Source organism: Scyliorhinus canicula, chromosome 3 (assembly GCF_902713615.1).
Source record: "Scyliorhinus canicula chromosome 3, sScyCan1.1, whole genome shotgun sequence".
NCBI lineage: Eukaryota > Metazoa > Chordata > Chondrichthyes > Carcharhiniformes > Scyliorhinidae > Scyliorhinus > Scyliorhinus canicula.
In genome coordinates this window covers 71838830-71856307 of record NC_052148.1, presented here as the reverse complement: position 1 = coordinate 71856307, position 17478 = coordinate 71838830, and the positions used below count along the sequence as shown (strand labels likewise).

The window sequence follows — 17478 nt, the reverse complement described above, 5'->3', positions numbered from 1 at the left end:
AGTCACCGGGATGCCCAGGTGCATAGCCGCCCTAGATTGTGCAGCATGGGCTGTGAGGGTAAGCGAGCCCATTGTCATGACAGGAGAGATCGTGTTACACACAAGACACACACTGGTAGAAATGCTAAACACGGGCAAACTTAAAACAGTCTCAAATATTAGAAGGGCAAGGTGGGAGGCCACACTCCTACCACCTAACAAGTCAGTCACCATCATTAGGGACACGGGAGCAAACCCCGCGGCAGGGATTTTAAATATTGGGGAAGCGCACAGCTGCGGAGAAATTGACAACGATAGCGAGGGAGGGAAGATTAGGATGAACCCCTTCCAACAGCAGATGAGACCCTCTATGTGGATGGGTCCCGCAAATATGTATCCGGAGCACCAAGGACAGGGTGGGCAGTAGTAGACCAGAACCTGAAAACCCTAGAATCGGGACGGATCGACGGGGGTCAGTCCACTCAGGTAGCAGAATTAGTTGCCCTCACCCAAGCCTTGAGGTTAGCAGCAGGGAAAACCGTAAACGTATACACGGACAGCGTTCGGGGTGGTCCATGACTACACGTCAGCATGGGGGAGAAGGGGGTTCATTACCACAGGAGGTACCCCCATTAAACATCAGCAGCGAATAAGGGCTCTGCTAGCAGCTAGTGAACAGCCTAAAGAGGCTGCAGTAATCAAAATAAAAGCCCACCAGCGGGAACCAGGGAAGGACACCCCGGGGTGGATTCATTTCAAAGGAAACCAAGCCGCAGACACAGCGGCACAACAAGCATTGGAGAATAGCAATATTAAAAGCCTGCCCCTTGCAGCGATAGTGGTAGAACAGGAGGAAATTGACATACAGAAATTACAACAGGGACATTCCCCAACAAGAATGAGATAGATGGGAGGAGTTGGGCGCAGTTAAAGGGACAGATGGGGTTTGGAGAAAAGATAACCGGGTATTGGCACCAGGATGCATCCAGACCACATTATTAGAACTACATCACGGACTCTCCCACACAGGCAGGGATGCAATGATACATAGCCTGGGGAGAGAGTGGTGGTGGAGAGGACTAGGACGAGATGTGGCTACATACTGCCGCAGATGCACTATATGTGCACAGCACAACCCAGGGAAACCCATAAAAGTAAAGATGGGATATCAACCTAGACCAAAGGGACCCTGGGAACAGATACAAATGGACTTTATAGGACCATTGCCTCCCTCTCACGGAAAAACATACTGCCTAGTAATAGTTGACCAATTCACCAGGTGGGTGGAAGCATTCCCCACAACCAATTGTACAGCTCCAACGGTAGCCAGGATCTTGGCAACCGAAATTATTCCCTGATGGGGGATGCCAACTCAGGTTGATTCGGACCAGGGAACACATTTTACAGGAAAAATTATGAAGATATTTGCCAATTATTGGGAATAAAACAGAAATTTCACATCCCCTACCACGCACAAAGTTCTGGAATGGTGGAAAGGATGAATCAGACTTTAAAAGTAACTGTAGCAAAAGCAATGCAATCCTCAGGTTGAAATTGGACAGAAGTCCTACCTGCGGTTCTGATGAGGCTTAAAGCGACCACAAATCGAACTACCGGCTTGACTCCATACGAGTTGATGACCGGGCGAGCAATGCACTTACCCGAAAACATTATCACAGGTGGGACAGACGTGGGTCCAATAAAAGATCGGATCCGCTGGTACATCCGAGACCTCAGCACCCAATTAAAGGGGATGCGCCGGTTCGTAATTTCAAATCAGGCACAGGTTGACACACAGGAGGACTCAGAAACATTACCAGAGGTCTCAAAAGCCGGGAGCCGGGTCTTAACAAAAATGCTTCCTGCAAAACCAGGATTTGCCCCGAGATGGCACGGACCTTACGAGGTCATTATTAGCGGAGACACCTGTGCCTCCATAGATATAAGGGGACAGGGGATCTGGAAACACTGGACCCAATTGAAGCTGTATAAAGACAAGTAAACTAAAGATACTGTTTTCATTGTTCAAATCTCATGGGGACCAGGACCAGACCTACGATCAAGACATCAAAACCAATAACCTTTAATTTAATCACCTGTTTGTTTATTTTCTGTATATATCTTAACTATTGTAAAAAGAAAAAAACCAAGATGGGAGTAGAGATACATTTAATGATAGCCATGACCATTGTAAATACGCTCCAACACATGAGGGTTAGGGGAGCAGAACCACCAATTGTGGAAGAAAACCTATTCCTGAGGACACACCAGCAGATCCATGGGAATAGGACCACTTGTTACCCTTCAACGCGATCGGTAAACTCTCTATTTATCGCAACACCAGGGTGGCTTCCACAAGACCTGTTTACGATTGACACATCGGGGGCGCCCTGCAAGGAACATTTTGGGCATTTCAAACAAGGGATACAAGGGAGATGTGTAGAGCTCACTGAGCCGGGAATTTCAGGGGGGAAGGGACCCCAACGGGTAGAGACACATGGGGACTACCCACAATGTTTCAAGGGAAAGGGATGGGGGTGCGTGCATGCCTTTGTCCCTAAAGATGACTCGTGCGCTGAGGCCCATTGTGCCCTCCAGGAGTGCCGGGTCCTGGAAGGACACTTCCCTTGTGACTGCAAACAACAGAAATGCATTGCAGTCACCGCGGGTAGGCAGCTCATGTGTGGCAAGTGCAACGGCACCCACGTAAGCTCAGCCTCGTGGACCCATTTGATTCTTACCAAGAGGTACAATCGAGTGGACAGTCCCGGGGGAAGAAAGGTTCCACAACATGGAACCATGGGGTCAGACGACCCAGGGGTAATGCATGTTATCGGGTTAAAGGGGGTTATGTGTTTTTGTTTAAAAATGTATATATGACGGCCACAGACAGGCCTCCAAGGTTCTTTGCCGTGCGGACAATCAAACCCCTCACGGTTCCATGCCCAAGCGAAGGGCATGTCCAAAAACGCATAGTGACCAGGGCCATCAGTGCAGAATTCTGCGCCGACTGGCAGACCCCTGTCACATTGGGATCCTCATTGGGATATGGATTCCTGGGGACACTATCCCTAGGGGGTGCAGCAGGGGTGGTCAGCGCCAAGAATAGGAATTTCTTTATATGCGGCCTGACCATCCTAGGAAACAGCACCCTACAAGCACTAGGGGCAATTGACCAAGAACTCGCGGAACTCAGACTATACACACAACAAACAAGATATGCGGTAGACTATCAGTTAGCCAGACAAGGAGAGGTATGCACCATCATCAAAGAAAAATGCATCACATATGTACACGACGAGACACTAAACATAACAGCAGCCATGTCCAGGATACAAAAACAATTGGATAGTTTTAAGCAGGGACTCACAGGGACTGATGGGTGGTTAGGGTGGTTGTTTAACACAGTTTGGGGAGCATACATCATGAAAGGAGTAATTTTAGTAATAGCCATCCTGTTCACACTCTGCCTGGGTCTAACTTGTATTAAAGTCATATGTGCAAATATTGTATCGAGAACGCTACCCACTGCCAGCATCCAGATGCAAGAACTGTACCACAACATGGGGGAAGAGGAACAACAGCAAGGACGACATCTATACAGGTCCCTTTACCTCTGAAGGTCATCCATGGGGGGTCAGCCATGAATGGGACCCCCTGGACGAGAGGAGGGACTGAAGTAGGACATTTTTTAAGGCTATCTTGGATTCGTATTAATATTTAAATCATCAAAGCATTCTTCATTTATTGGACTGATTGGCACCATTTATGATGTAAATGGATGGGCATTCGTTTGAATCCCATTTTTGCACAGCTGAGAAACCTTTTTCGAACAAAATGGAGAATCTATAATCTGCCTAGCAACAGCACGAAGCTGCATCTTAAAACGGCACCATGGCCAGAAGATCGGGATATCTGCGATTCAAGACCCTGACAGTGGGGCAAATATATATATATATATTTTGATTAAAACTAAGACTTATAAAATGAAATGTTATAAAATGAAATGTTGTAAAACCAAAATGACCCAGGCAGGCAAAAGAAACCCAAGGATTAAATATATTGATTATATTAGTTTTACACACAGACACAAATCCTATAAAACAGGAGGCTGACACAATAGATTCCCAGCTAAACCCAGGAACCACACTCAACACCTAATCAAGGTACAGCATAGAGATAATGGGACCCCATTGTAAGTCAAGGGAACACCTATTAAAACCAAGCAGATAACGAGACATTGACGTCAGAGTCAGGAAGCCCGGGAAATCATGTATCTGTTCTATTTATCTGTACTATTCAAATGTAAAACGGCAAAAGCCCGCCAAAACCTTGCAAATGCTTGTACTCTCTATAAATATTGAACCTCGTCTGCATATCGGAGAGATCACCGTGGTCAAGCCATTGTTAGGAGCTGGCTGCGTGGGTCTCCCTGAAGGACTTCAGAACTTGTACAATACAGTAAAAACGCTTCGAACCTTGCCTTGAGACTCGACCTCTTGAATGCACTGGCACAAGGGATTTTCCCTACAACAATTGAATCACCCAGACTGAACAGGAATATCCGGTTTATTCCCATTAACAAGTATAAGTCTGGATGGGACAATAGACCTCAGGCCAGGTTTGGCCGTATACCTTGATTCAGTGGTAGAAGAATCGGTACAAAAAATGAACATCAGAACAGATAATTAGTGATAACCTAGGAGTGCCCAGCACAACCATCACAAGAAGAGACCCTGGGTTTCAAGCTCAGAGACAATATCCAAATCAAGTGATCATAGCCTGGCTAGCCTCCTTCATTAAGTATGAGTAACACCTAGAGCTCAGTATTAAACCTGAGTCATATTCTGTGTGAATGGGGGAATTGTGAATAAAATTGAGTTGAACCATGAACCTGTTTTGGCCTTTGTTTGTCTCATAAGTAAAGGTACCAAGGTAAAAAGTTTTGCTAATAAACTGGTTGAAGTGTCTGATAATTTACAATGGTATATAGGGGTGCTGATCAAGAGGGTTGCTTTGTCCAGAATGATGTTTAGCTTCTGGAATATTGTTGGAGTCAGACTCATCCAGGCAAGTGGGCAGCACTGCATTACACTCCTGACTTGTGCTTTGTAGATGGTGGGCAGGCTTTGGAAAGTCAGGATCTAAGTTAATTGCTGTAGAATTCCCAAACTCTGACCTGCTCTTGTAACCACAGTATTTACACGGTTGATCCAATTACGCTTCTGGTAAATCCCAGGATTTTGATATTTCCTGTTTTGCAGTGTGCACGTCTCTGAGGATTCAATGGGATCTGATTCATGCTGCTATAGATCCCCTGCAGAGGGTGTCACCCTCGTACAGCTACCAGATGACTGGAAGTCATCGTTAACAAGCCTAAAAGTCTGGGCAACATACGAGTTGAATGGCAAAAGCGGTTTGTTTGCTCTGCACAGCAAAATCTGAGCCAATAATTTGGGAGAAAATTAGCAGTCAGCTGGACAAGCATGGACTAAAAGAGTCAGCATGAACGTGTTACGGGCAAATCGCATGACTAATTTAATTGAGTTTTTTCATGAGGTAACAAAGAGGTTCTGATGAAGGATCATCGACATGAAATATTAGATCTGTTCCTGTTTCTTTCCACAGACCACTGCTTGGTCTGTTAAGCATTTCCAGCATTTTCTGATTTTATTTCTAACATCTCCATTTTTGGTTCAGTTTCAAATTTTGTTGAATAATTGTTTTTGTAAAGTGCCTTGGGATATTTTACATTGAAAGGTGCTCCATAAATGTGAGTTGCTATTGTAGGTTAGATGTCTAGAAGAGGTTCTTTCATATTAGAACATCAGTCTTTAAAACGCTGACAACAGAGTGTACAAAATGTAGGTGGAATATTGAAAGACATGTCTGCTGATTACTGTGATTTCCTATAATTCAGCTGATCACCTTCAAAAGGTCAGAAAACTTTTCCAGATCTCCTTCTCTTGAAATTAGCCTGGAGCATTTTGTTGCCTGTCCCAGGAGATGATGTGGGCAGTTAGTGGAAATGAAGGGAGGAAGCAATAGTGGAGGTCTTTGTTTTAGGTTGAACCATGACTATGTTGAACAGGTTTGAGAGACTAGCAGATCTTTTCCATGTCTGGTGGGTTTGTATGTAGTCAAAACAATGGATAATAAGGAAATTCCATCTAAAATTCACATTAATAGCCCATTGATATCAGATAAGTTGGTTGAATGCTTATTTAATTGTTATAACTAAGATGTCCTTTGGAAATCCTGTAAGGGTGGAAGTCATGTGTTAAGAGTGAATCAGAAGGCATCCTGTTCCTACAAATCATTTGATAATTCTGATTTATTTCTCCCATGTGTTTACATGAAGCATACCTGACTCTTAAATTAGCTGAAGTTTTATGAAACAACTAGCAGAGAGCTGATCTCTAAATCAACTGTAGATTTGGAAATAATTGTTGAGGACCTTTTTAAGCCTGTTCCAGACATCATCCCAGGGCCATGACCTTTTTATCTATGTTTTTGACTAATTTTCTGCTCTGCTGAAGTGGTGCAATCCATTACTATCGGAAAGTGAAAGCTGGCGATTCCGCATTTTAGTAATCTGCCAGAACAGTAGACATTAGCTTTGAAGTTGACATTTAAAATTACAGCAAAACAAAAGTTAAAAAAATACCTCGGAAACATTTGTAAATTCCATTCTCAAAGTGCCAAAGATTCAACAAGCTGCTTGGGGCTCAGGCGGCCCAGGAGGTGTCTATCTGGGAGTTGCAGCAGCAGGCCGCTGAGCGGGAGGAGGAGGCCGTAGTCCTCGTGGGGAAAGTGGAGTTGCACGAGGCACTTCACAAAAAGTGGCAAGACCGCTTGGAGGAGCTGGACGTTCGCACGAGGCGAAAGAATTTGAGGATCCTGGGCCTGGCGGAGGGGCTGGAGGGGTCGGATCTCCCGTGGTACATGACCATAATGTTGAGCTCGTTGATGGGAGCGGGGTCCTTCCATTTGCCCCTGGAGCTTGAGGGAGCTCACAGAGTGCTGGCCAGGAGGCCTAAGGCAAATGAACCCCCGCGGGCGGTGCTGGTGCGGTTCCATCGATTTAGTGACCGGGAGTGTGTGCTGCGCTGGGCCAAGAAAGAGAGGAGCAGCAAGTGCGAGAATTCGGTAGTGCGAATCTACCAGGACTGGAGTGCGGAGGTGGCAAAGCGGCGGGCCGGGTTTAACCGGACGAAGGCGGTGCTGCATGCCAAGCAGGTCAGATTTGGAATGCTGCAGCCTGCGCGTCTGTGGGTGACATATAAGGACCGGCACCACTACTTTGAGTCCCCGGAGGAGGTGTGGGCCTTTGTACAGGCGGAGAAGCTGGACTCGAACTAGGGTCTGGGGACACACTATGGCCGTTGCTGTTTTCACTGTTGCTGTTCTTCAATTTTGACACGTGTTTTTTTTTATGCTGGTTTTCTTTTTGCTCTGTTTCCGGGTGGGTTTGTCTGTTGGGTATGGATGTGGGGTATGTGGGGAACGTTGGGGGGTATGTGCTTTATATGTTCTCTTCTGTACGGGGCTGGGGGTTGGGGTGAAACTGGATTTTGAGGAGCTGCGTGGGGGGTGGGGCAGGTTTTTCACTCCGGATTGGACGCGAAGAAACCGGGGGGTGGCGATTCTGGTGGGGAAGAGGGTGGCGTTCGAGGCGGCTGAGGTGGTGTCGGATAAGGAGGGCAGATATATTATGGTGAAGGGTAGGCTGCAGGGAGAGACTGGTGGTGCTGGTTAATGTATATGCCCCGAATTGGGATGATGCCGGCTTCATGAGGCGCTTGTTGGGCCGCATTCCGGACCTGGAAGCAGGGGGGCCTGATCATGGGGGGAGACTTTAACACAGTGCTGGATCCCCCACTGGACCGGTCCAGTTCAAGGACGGGTAGGAGACCGGCGGCGGCCAAAGTGCTGAGGGGGTTTATGGACCAGATGGGAGGGGTGGATCCTTGGAGGTTTGGGAGGCCGAGAGCGCGGGAGTATTCCTTTTTCTCCCATGTCCATAGGGTCTATTCCCGAATAGATGTTTTCATCCTGAGCAGGGGATTGATCCCCAGAGTATTCGGCCATAGCGATTTCAGACCATGCTCCGCACTGGGTTGATCTGGAGATGGGGGAGGCGCGGGACCAGCGCCCGCTCTGGCGCCTGGATGTGGGGCTGCTGGCTGATGAGGTGGTGTGTAGGAGGGTCCGGGGAAGTATTGAGGGGTATCTTGATGCCAACGACACGGGGGAGGTCCGGGTGGGGATGGTCTGGGAGGCTCTGAAAGCAGTGATCCGGGGGGAGCTGATCTCCATCCGGGCCCATAGGGAAAGGAGGGAGAGGAAGGAGAGGGAGAGAGTGGTGGGGGAGCTCCTGGATGTGGACAGGAGATACGCGGAGGCACTGGAGGAGGGGTTGCTGGGGGAACGGCACAGTTTGCAGGCCAAATTTGACTTGTTGACCACCAGAAAGGCGGAGACACAGTGGAGGAGGTCGCAGGGCATGGTATATGAGTATGGGGAGAAGGCGAGCAGGATGTTGGCGCATCAGCTCCGCAGGCGAGATGCGGCTAGGGAAATTGGTGGAGTGACGGATAGGGGTGGGAATGTAGTGCAGAAGGGGACAGAAGTAAATGGGGTCTTTAGGGACTTCTACGAGGAACTGTACCGGTCAGAACCTCCGATTGGGAGAGGGGGAATGGAGAGCTTCATGAACAGGCTATGGTTCCCAAGGGTTCAAGAGGAGCTGGTAGAGGGGCTGGGGGCGCCGACAGAGTTGGAGGAGCTAGTCAGGGGGATTGGACAAATGCAGTCAGGTAAGGCGCCGGGGCCGGACGGGTTCCCGGTGGAATTTTATAAAAAGTATGCGGATCTGGTGGGCCCCCTGTTGGTGCGAGCCTTCAATGAGGCATGGGAGGGGGGGGCTTTGCCCCCGACGATGTCGCGGGCACTGATCTCTCTGATCCTGAAGCGGGATAAGGACCCCTTGCAGTGTGGATCATACAGGCCTATCTCGCTCCTCAATGTTGACGCTAAGTTGCTGGCGAAGATCCTGGCCACCTGGATAGAAGACTGTGTGCCGGGTGATACACGAGGATCAGACAGGATTTGTCAAGGGACGGCAGCTCAACACGAATGTGCGGAGACTGCTAAATGTTATTATGATGCCGGCAGTGGAGGGGGAGGCGGAGATAGTGGTGGCGCTGGATGCGGAGAAAGCGTTTGATAGAGTTGAGTGGGGGTACCTGTGGAGGTGCTGGAGCGGTTCGGATTCGGGGAGGGATTCATCAAATGGGTGAGGCTGCTCTACGCGGCTCCGATGGCAAGTGTAGTTACCAATGGAAGGAGATCGGAGTACTTTAGGCTCTACCGTGGGACCAGGCAGGGGTGCCCCCTGTCCCCCTTGCTCTTTGCACTGGCGATTGAACCTTTGGCTATGGCGTTGAGGGAGTCAGGGAGATGGAGGGGTCTGGTGCGGGGTGAGGAGGAACATCGTGTATCGCTGTATGCGGACGACCTGCTGTTGTATGTGGCGGATCCAGAAGGGGGAATGCCGGGGGTGGTGGAGCTGTTAGCGGAATTTGGGGGCTTCTCGGGCTATAAGTTAAATTTAGACAAGAGTGAGGTATTTGTAGTACACCCGGGTGATCAGGAGGAGGGAATTGGGAGACTCCCATTTAAGAGGGCAGTGAAGAGTTTCAGATACCTGGGGGTACAGGTGGCCAGGAGTTGGGGGACTCTCCATAAGCTTAATTTTACCAGGCTGGCGGAACAGATGGAGGAGGAATTTAAAAGGTGGGACATGGTGCCGCTATCGTTGGCGGGTAGAGTGCAGTCCGTCAAAATGACAGTTCTCCCGAGGTTCTTGTTCCTTTTTCAGTGTTTGCCCATCTTTATCCCTAGGGCCTTTTTTTAGAAGGGTGACTAGCAGCATCATGAGCTTTGTTTGGGCGCATGGGACCCCGAGGGTGAAGAGGGTCTTCTTGGAGCGGGGTAGAGATGGGGGGGGGCTGGCGTTACCCAATCTCTCGGGGTATTATTGGGCGGCCAATGTATCGATGGTGCGCAAGTGGGTAATGGAGGGGGAGGGGGCAGCATGGAAACGGATGGAGAGGGCGTCCTGTGGAGATACAAGCCTGGGGGCCCTGGTAACGGCGCCGTGGCCGCTCCCTCCTACGAGGTATACCACGAGTCCGGTGGTGGCGGCTACCCTCAAGATTTGGGGGCAGTGGAGGCGACATAGGGGAGAAGTGGGGGGCTCAATGGAGGCTCCGTTAAGGGGGAACCATAGGTTCGTCCCGGGGAACATTGATGGGGGATTTCAGGGTTGGCACAGAGCGGGCATCAGACAGCTGAGGGACCTGTTTATTGATGGGAGGTTTGCGAGCCTGGGGGAGTTGGAGGAGAAATTTGGGCTACCCTCGGGGAACATGTTCAGGTATCTGCAGGTAAAGGCATTTGCTAGGCGGCAGGTGGAGGGATTCCCTTCGCTTCCCGCGAGGGGGGTGAGTGACAGGGTGCTTTTGGGGGTCTGGGTCGGAGAGGGGAAGATATCTGATATCTACAAGGTTATGCAGGAGGCGGAGGAGGCGTCAGTAGAGGAGCTGAAAGCTAAGTGGGAGGGGGAACTGGGGGAACAGATCGAAGACGGAACATGGGCTGATGCCCTGGAGAGGGTTAATTCTTCCTCCTCGTGTGCGCGGCTTAGCCTCATCCAATTCAAGGTGCTGCATAGGGCCCACATGACTGGGACGAGGATGAGTAGGTTCTTTGGGGGTGAAGACAGGTGTGTCAGGTGCTCGGGGAGTCCAGCGAACCATGCCCATATGTTCTGGGCATGCCCGGCACTGGAGGAGTTCTGGAAGGGGGTGGCGAGGACAGTGTCGAGGGTGGTGGGATCCAGGGTCAAGCCAGGATGGGGACTCGCGGTTTTTGGGGTTGGGGTGGAGCCGGGAGTGCAGGAGGCGAAAGAGGCCGATGTGCTGGCTTTGCGTCCCTAGTAGCCCGGCGAAGGATCTTGCTACAATGGAAGGATGCGAGGCCCCCAGGCGTGGAGACCTGGATCAATGACATGGCGGGTTTCATTAAGCTTGAGAAGGTCAAATTCGCCCTGAGGGGGTCGGTACAAGGGTTCTTTAGGCGGTGGCAACCTTTTCTCGACTTTCTGGCTCAACGATAGGGTACGGGGACAGTAGCAGCAGCAACCCGGGGGGGAGGAGGGGGAAGGGGGAGGGAAAAGGTATGGGGGGGGGGCGGACGATGACTATGTTTGTTTATTTAATTTAAATTTATTTTTAAGTTCTTTTGTTGTTCATTGGGGTTGGGGGGTTGGGGGGGTGGGGGATGGGATACATGCGTCGATACGGTCTGGGGGTGTTACAGTTATTATGGGTTATTTTGTTGCATTTCATTGTTTGTCGTTATGTTTTATTTTTTCTGTAAAAAATTCCAATAAAAATTATATTTTAAAAAAGTGCCAAAGATTCAGGCATATGAACAAAAAAACATTTTATTTTAATTTAAAATGATATTTGTTTACTTGCTGATGATGCAGGTTTTTAAAAAATTAACTACTCAGTAGCACTGACTAGCGAATAGCTATTTCAAAACCATGACAAACAAAACCTGAATGATGTAATAATTTTGAAGATGCTCATAGTTGTGAGTGGACTAAGTGTGCATGGGTTGGATGGCTTCATGAAAGGCATTTTCAGGATGTTGAATTAATGGAGTACTCATTTTCGTCATGGAGTGACAAATTGATTAAAAATCTATTGTGTTAATGGAATGACTGGACCAATTAAATAACATTTTGTTCATCAATAATAAAATTCAAACTGATTAACACCCACTGATGGGAAATAATGATGATTAAAAGTCAACATTCAACAGTTACTTCATGACAATGGCCTTCAATGGTCTACTAATGCACAATTTTTCTTCCACATGTCTACAATTCATTCAAAATTCCATTAACATCTTCATCCTTTAACATATTAGTTCCCCCATAATAATTTACCCACTGGTTGCAATTCAGAACAAGTTAAGTGCTCACATGGAACCCTTGAGCAACTATAAATTATTCCCATTTATTCCTATTGAGTTTCACATATTTCATGCAAAGCTAACAAACTCTGTGTTCACATGGTACTGATAAAGTGGTCATAACCGGCTCCAAATTTAAATCCTTCAATGCATTGCTGTCCGACAGCATATTCTGTTATCTTATGTATTTATTCATTTTTGACATTACTGCTGGTCCCTACTTTTCTCAGCTGCAGTAAGGTCGGGATTTGTACATATCTAGAACTTTTAATGTAGAAAAAAAGCCTATGGCATCTTAAAGAAGCACAATCAAAAACAAAATTGAGACAAAGCCAAAAGGTTGCAATATTAAGTGGAGGGCTTCCAGAAAGTAGGAGAGATGAAAGGTCTATCCTAGAGATAAGACAAATTATGCCCAAGAGCGAGAGACCTCGGTGGTTGAAGGTACAACCATCAATGGTGTGATGAAGAGGAACCTGACAAATGTATGGCAATAATCAGGTGTGATTTTAATCTACATACAGATTAGATGAATTAGACTGGCATGGGTAGCCTGGAAGAGGAGTTCATATAGTGCTTTTGGCACAGTTTCTTACAGCAGTACATTCTCCAGTCAACAGGCTCTGGTAACAAACACCAAGACAGAAGTAATTAGTGACACAGTGGTAATTTGTGTGTTGAGCGGAGGATGTAGATAGGGTTCTAAATGAATACTTTGTGTCAGTGTTCACTCGTGAAAGGGAAGATGTGGGAATAGAAATCAGGGAGGACTGTGATGAAATAAAAGAGATTAACAGAGACAGAGAGGAGGTTCTGAGTGGTCTGGCAGGCTTAGAAGTAGACAAATTTCCAGAGTCAGATAAAATGTATACCAGGCTGTTGAGTGAGACAAGGAGGAAATAGCAGGGGCGCTGGCAATAATTCGCAATTCCTCTCTAGCCACAGGAGAGGTACCGGGGAGACTGCAGGATAGTCAATGTGGTACCATTATTCAAGAAGGAAGGAAGGCATAAGCCAGGAATATACAGGCCAGTCAGTCTAACCTCAGTGGTGGGGAAAATATTAGAAGCAAATCTGAGATACAGAATTAATCTACACTTGGAGAGGCAGAGATTAATCAAGAACAGTCAGCATGGTTTTATTAAGGGGAGGACATGCCTGACCAACTTGATTGAATTTTTCGAAGAGGTGACCAGGTATGTGTATGAGGGAAATGCAATTGACAGTCTATCTACTTGGAGTTCAGCAAGGCTTTTGATAAGGTCCCAAGGTGGCACAATAGCACAGTGGTTAGCACTGCTGCTACACAGCGCCCGGGATCCGGGCTCAATTCCCGGCTTGGGTCACTGCTTGTGTGGAGTCTGCACGTTCTCCCGGTGTCTGCGTACCTTCAGACATTCTGAATTCTCCCTCAAGTGTGCCTGAACAGTCGCCGTAGTGTGCCAACTAGGAGATTTTCACAGTACCTACATTGCAGTGTTAATGTGAGCCTACGTTTGGGGGGCACGGTAGCATAGTGGTTAGCACAGTTGCTTCACAGCTCCAGGCTCTCAGTTTCAATTCCCGGCTTGGGTCACTGTCTATGCGGAGTCTGCACATTCTCCCCGTGTCTGCGTGACTTTCCTCTGGGTGCTCCGGTTTCCTCCCACAGTCCAAAGATGTGCACATGGATTGGCCATGCTAAATTGCACTTGGTGTCTAAAATAGTTGGGTAGGGATACTGGGTTAAGGGGCTAGGGTAGAGGTGTGGGCTTAGGGAGGATGCTCTTTCCAAAGGGCCGGTGCAGACTCGATGGGCTGAATGGCCTCCATCTGCACTGTAAATTCTATGATTCTATGATACTTGTGACAATATTAAAAAGATTCTTAGAAGCCAACGTAGCTTGATAAGGACAGGGGTGAAGAGTTTTGGTACAGGACAGAACAGAGTACTTTAGTTGAGATTAACTTAATCAAGGGTATAGGATGGGAGATCGGACAGGACAGCACAATAGTCGACTCTGCAGGTGAGAAAAGTATGGTTGAGAGCTTCAGCAGCAGATGGACTGTATAGCATTTCATTTTGGAAATAACTTAAAAAAGATGCAGTTTTGATCATTAGGGATGAATTCTAAAAAGAGACTTGAGATGCTAGGATTTTATTCACTAGAACTGAGATATTAACTTGAACAAAGCAGTCAAGATTATTGGGTGTTATGCTAAAGTAAATAATGACAAACTGTTTCCACTGGTTGACAAGGTTTTAACAAGAGGTAAAAATCTGAGATAATTATGAAAATAATTAAAAAGAGATTTTGAAAAGATATTTTACACAAATGTTAAAACGTGCATTTATATATTGTAACCTCTGTTGAAGCAGAACACAGCAATTTTGAAGTAAATCAAAGCAATCGAAACCATTAATACTGGTTAGTTAACTAACATTTTTCACTTAAATGATGCAACAAAACAACAAGTAGTCTGTTAAAATAATTAATGTAGTTTATATGCATACCAGAGTTCTGAAAGTCTGATCCTGATTTCCTAGAGGCCATTTAGAATCTGGAAAAAGAGAGTAATGCTGATTAATCACCAGAAATAATGCAGAAGGAACGCCCAAAACACACCGTTACGCAGCATCAAACATAAGATTCGAAAGATTGCATCTCCTTTTAATAGGATTATTATGACAAATTTAAAATTATACCTGCAATAGCACAAATTTGGTGAGATAATGACAGTAAAAGCAGAACAGCGTTTATTTCACTACTTGGACTCCAAGGCCCATCTTCATGGCTGGTTGGTGCTTGCGTACATTGTGCCAGCTCAAGTATACAGGTAAATCCTGAATTTATGCAATACCAATTTACCGGAAATGCCAGTTTTACAGACTGGCTTGCGGACTTGTCATGGTGGCAGGATGAATATTGGGCGTTACTCAGGGTAGAGTAATTTAGCAACTGGATTGTGATTGTTCGTCTCCTTTCCATAGTAGGTCAATTTATATCAGCTATTGATCATCTTTTTTTTCAAAAATATTTTATTAGGGCACTTATAATTTTTAACAACAATTTTCAAGAGGAAAGTCAACAAAGTCAATAACACCCACCCAACCAACAACCACAACGTGGCTTACATACAGTTCCCAAGTCCCCCTTTCCCATTAACTATTTCCCACCTCAACCAATCCCCCCACCTCCCACTTTCCCTTAACACCCCCCCCCACCCCTTTTGTACCTGCTGACAGCTTAATTTTCCCCAAAGAAGTCAATAAACAGCTGCCGCCTCCAGGCAAACCCTAACATCGATTCCCCTCAGGGCGAACATGATCTTCTCAAGCCTGAGAAACCCGGCCATGTCACTCACCCATACCACCGATTTTAGGGCTCCAAGTCGCTCCATGCCAATAAGATCCATCTCCGGGCTACCAGGGAGGCAATATGACTCCCAGGTCTTCTGACACACCAAACATCATCACCTCTAGACTCGGAACAAACCGCACCTTTAACACAGCGGACATGACACAGCAAATCCTTGCCAGAATCCCCCAAGGTTCGGACATGCCCAAAACATAGAATTTACAGTGAAGGAGGCCATTCGGCCCATCAAGTCTGCACCGGCTCTTGGAAAGGGTGCTATGTCTTTTCGTCCGACGTCATTTCGTCCAACGACACTTCGGCCACGTCTTTTGGTCCAACGTCTTTTTGTCCGCCCGTCTTTTGGTCCAACGTCACTTCGTCCAATTATCCAATTACAAATAGTTTAATTTAGTTTTTCAATGTTACTGCTCAAGGATCCTCTCCACCTATTTCGCCTCTTGAGGTTGAGTTCTGCATTTGTGCTGCTTGATCTCCAGACATTATTAAGATAAGCTGCAGGATATTCACCTATGTATGCTCCAGCGTGATGAGAGCCATTGTATCTGATGGAATATTTGATCATTTCAGACCTGTAATGTCAGAACCCACTGCCAACCAGAGGTTTTAATCACTCGACGAAAATCGAGTTTAAATCTGCTTCTTTCAGAACTGCACTCATTGTCTAAATCCAATTAGACTCCCACTTATATCTGTGTCTGTCGGAATTGTAGAATATCAAATCATCTTGTCCTCTCCCCATTTTTCTCTCTCGGGTACAGTTCTGGAAATCTAACTTTTAGGGAATTTCGGGAATTTACAATTTACATCAATTTTAAGTAATTTCGGGAATCTTAAGTAATTAGTAAACTTTTAGATTTTTTAACTGCATTTTTAGATTTTTTAACTTTTTAACTGCATTTTTCAACTTGCATTTTACTTGCATTTTATCAATTACTTGCATTTTAGCAATTAAATTCATTTGCTGTATTGTACTTGCATTTTATCAATTAAATGGTTTTATACGGAGTTAATTTGTAATTGGATAATTGGACGAAGTGACGTTGGACCAAAAGACGGGCGGACAAAAAGACGTTGGACCAAACGACGTGGACGAAGTGTCGTTGGACGAAGTGACGTTGGACGAAAAGACGCGACACGCTTGGAAAGAGCACCCTATCCAAGGTCAACACCTCCACCCTATCCCCATAACCCAGTAACCACACCCAACACCAAGGGCAATTTTTTGGACACTAAGGGCAATTTATCATGGCCAATCCACCTAACCTGCACATCTTTGGACTGTGGGAGGAAACCGGAGCTCCCGGAGGAAACCCACGCACACACGGGGAGGATGTGCAGACTCCGCACAGACAGTGACACAAGCCGGAATCGAACCTGGGACCCTGGAGCTGTGAAGCAATTGCGCTATCCACAATGCTACCGTGGTTAAGCCTGGCACACAACGAGGACTTTTTCGCTTTACCTCCCCTATTGGGGTTCCCTCCCATTCCATGAGCTCTTTATAAATTTCCGAGATCTTGCCCCCCGCCCCTCCACTCCCGTTTTCGACACTACCTTATCCTGAATACCTTGGGGCGGTAGGTGCGGAAAGGTCGAAACCCACCTCCATGTAAAGTCCCTCACCTGCAGGTAGTGGAACCCATTCCCACCGGGCAACTCAAACTCACCTCAAAGTCCTCAAAGCACGGAAAGCTGTCGTCAATAAACAGATCCCCAAACGCTCGATTCCAGATCGCTGCTACCTCCGAAACTCCCCATCCAGCACCCCCGGTGCAAACCGGTGATTTCCACAATGGGTGTCCAAACTGACGCTCTCTCCATTCCCATGTGCTTCCGCCACTGTCCCCACACACTGAAAGCTGCCACCACCACCGGGGTGGTAGAGTACCGAGGCAGCAAGAACCGCAGAGGTGCTGTTACCCGTATCCCTAAACTTATTCCCCTACAGGGGCAGCACGGTGGCGCAGTGGTAGCACTGCAGTCCCACGGCGCCAAGGTCCCAGGTTCGATCCCGGCCCTGGGTCACTGTCCGTGTGGTGTTTGCACATTCTCCCCGTGTTTGCGTGGGTTTCGCCCCCACAACCTAAAGATG

General features: G+C 47.2%; 1 protein-coding gene across 2 annotated transcripts in view; it reads right to left on the bottom strand.

Moving 5' to 3' along the window:
- ubap1 (ubiquitin associated protein 1) overlaps nt 1-17478 on the bottom strand; it is a 91503-nt gene that overhangs the window by 58853 nt on the left and 15172 nt on the right. For both annotated transcript variants that reach the window (XM_038790697.1, XM_038790696.1), the window contains exon 2: nt 14522-14568. In XM_038790697.1, the coding sequence (XP_038646625.1) occupies nt 14522-14561 (40 nt within the window). In that variant the 5' untranslated portion in view covers nt 14562-14568. The remainder of the gene's footprint in view (nt 1-14521; nt 14569-17478) is intronic.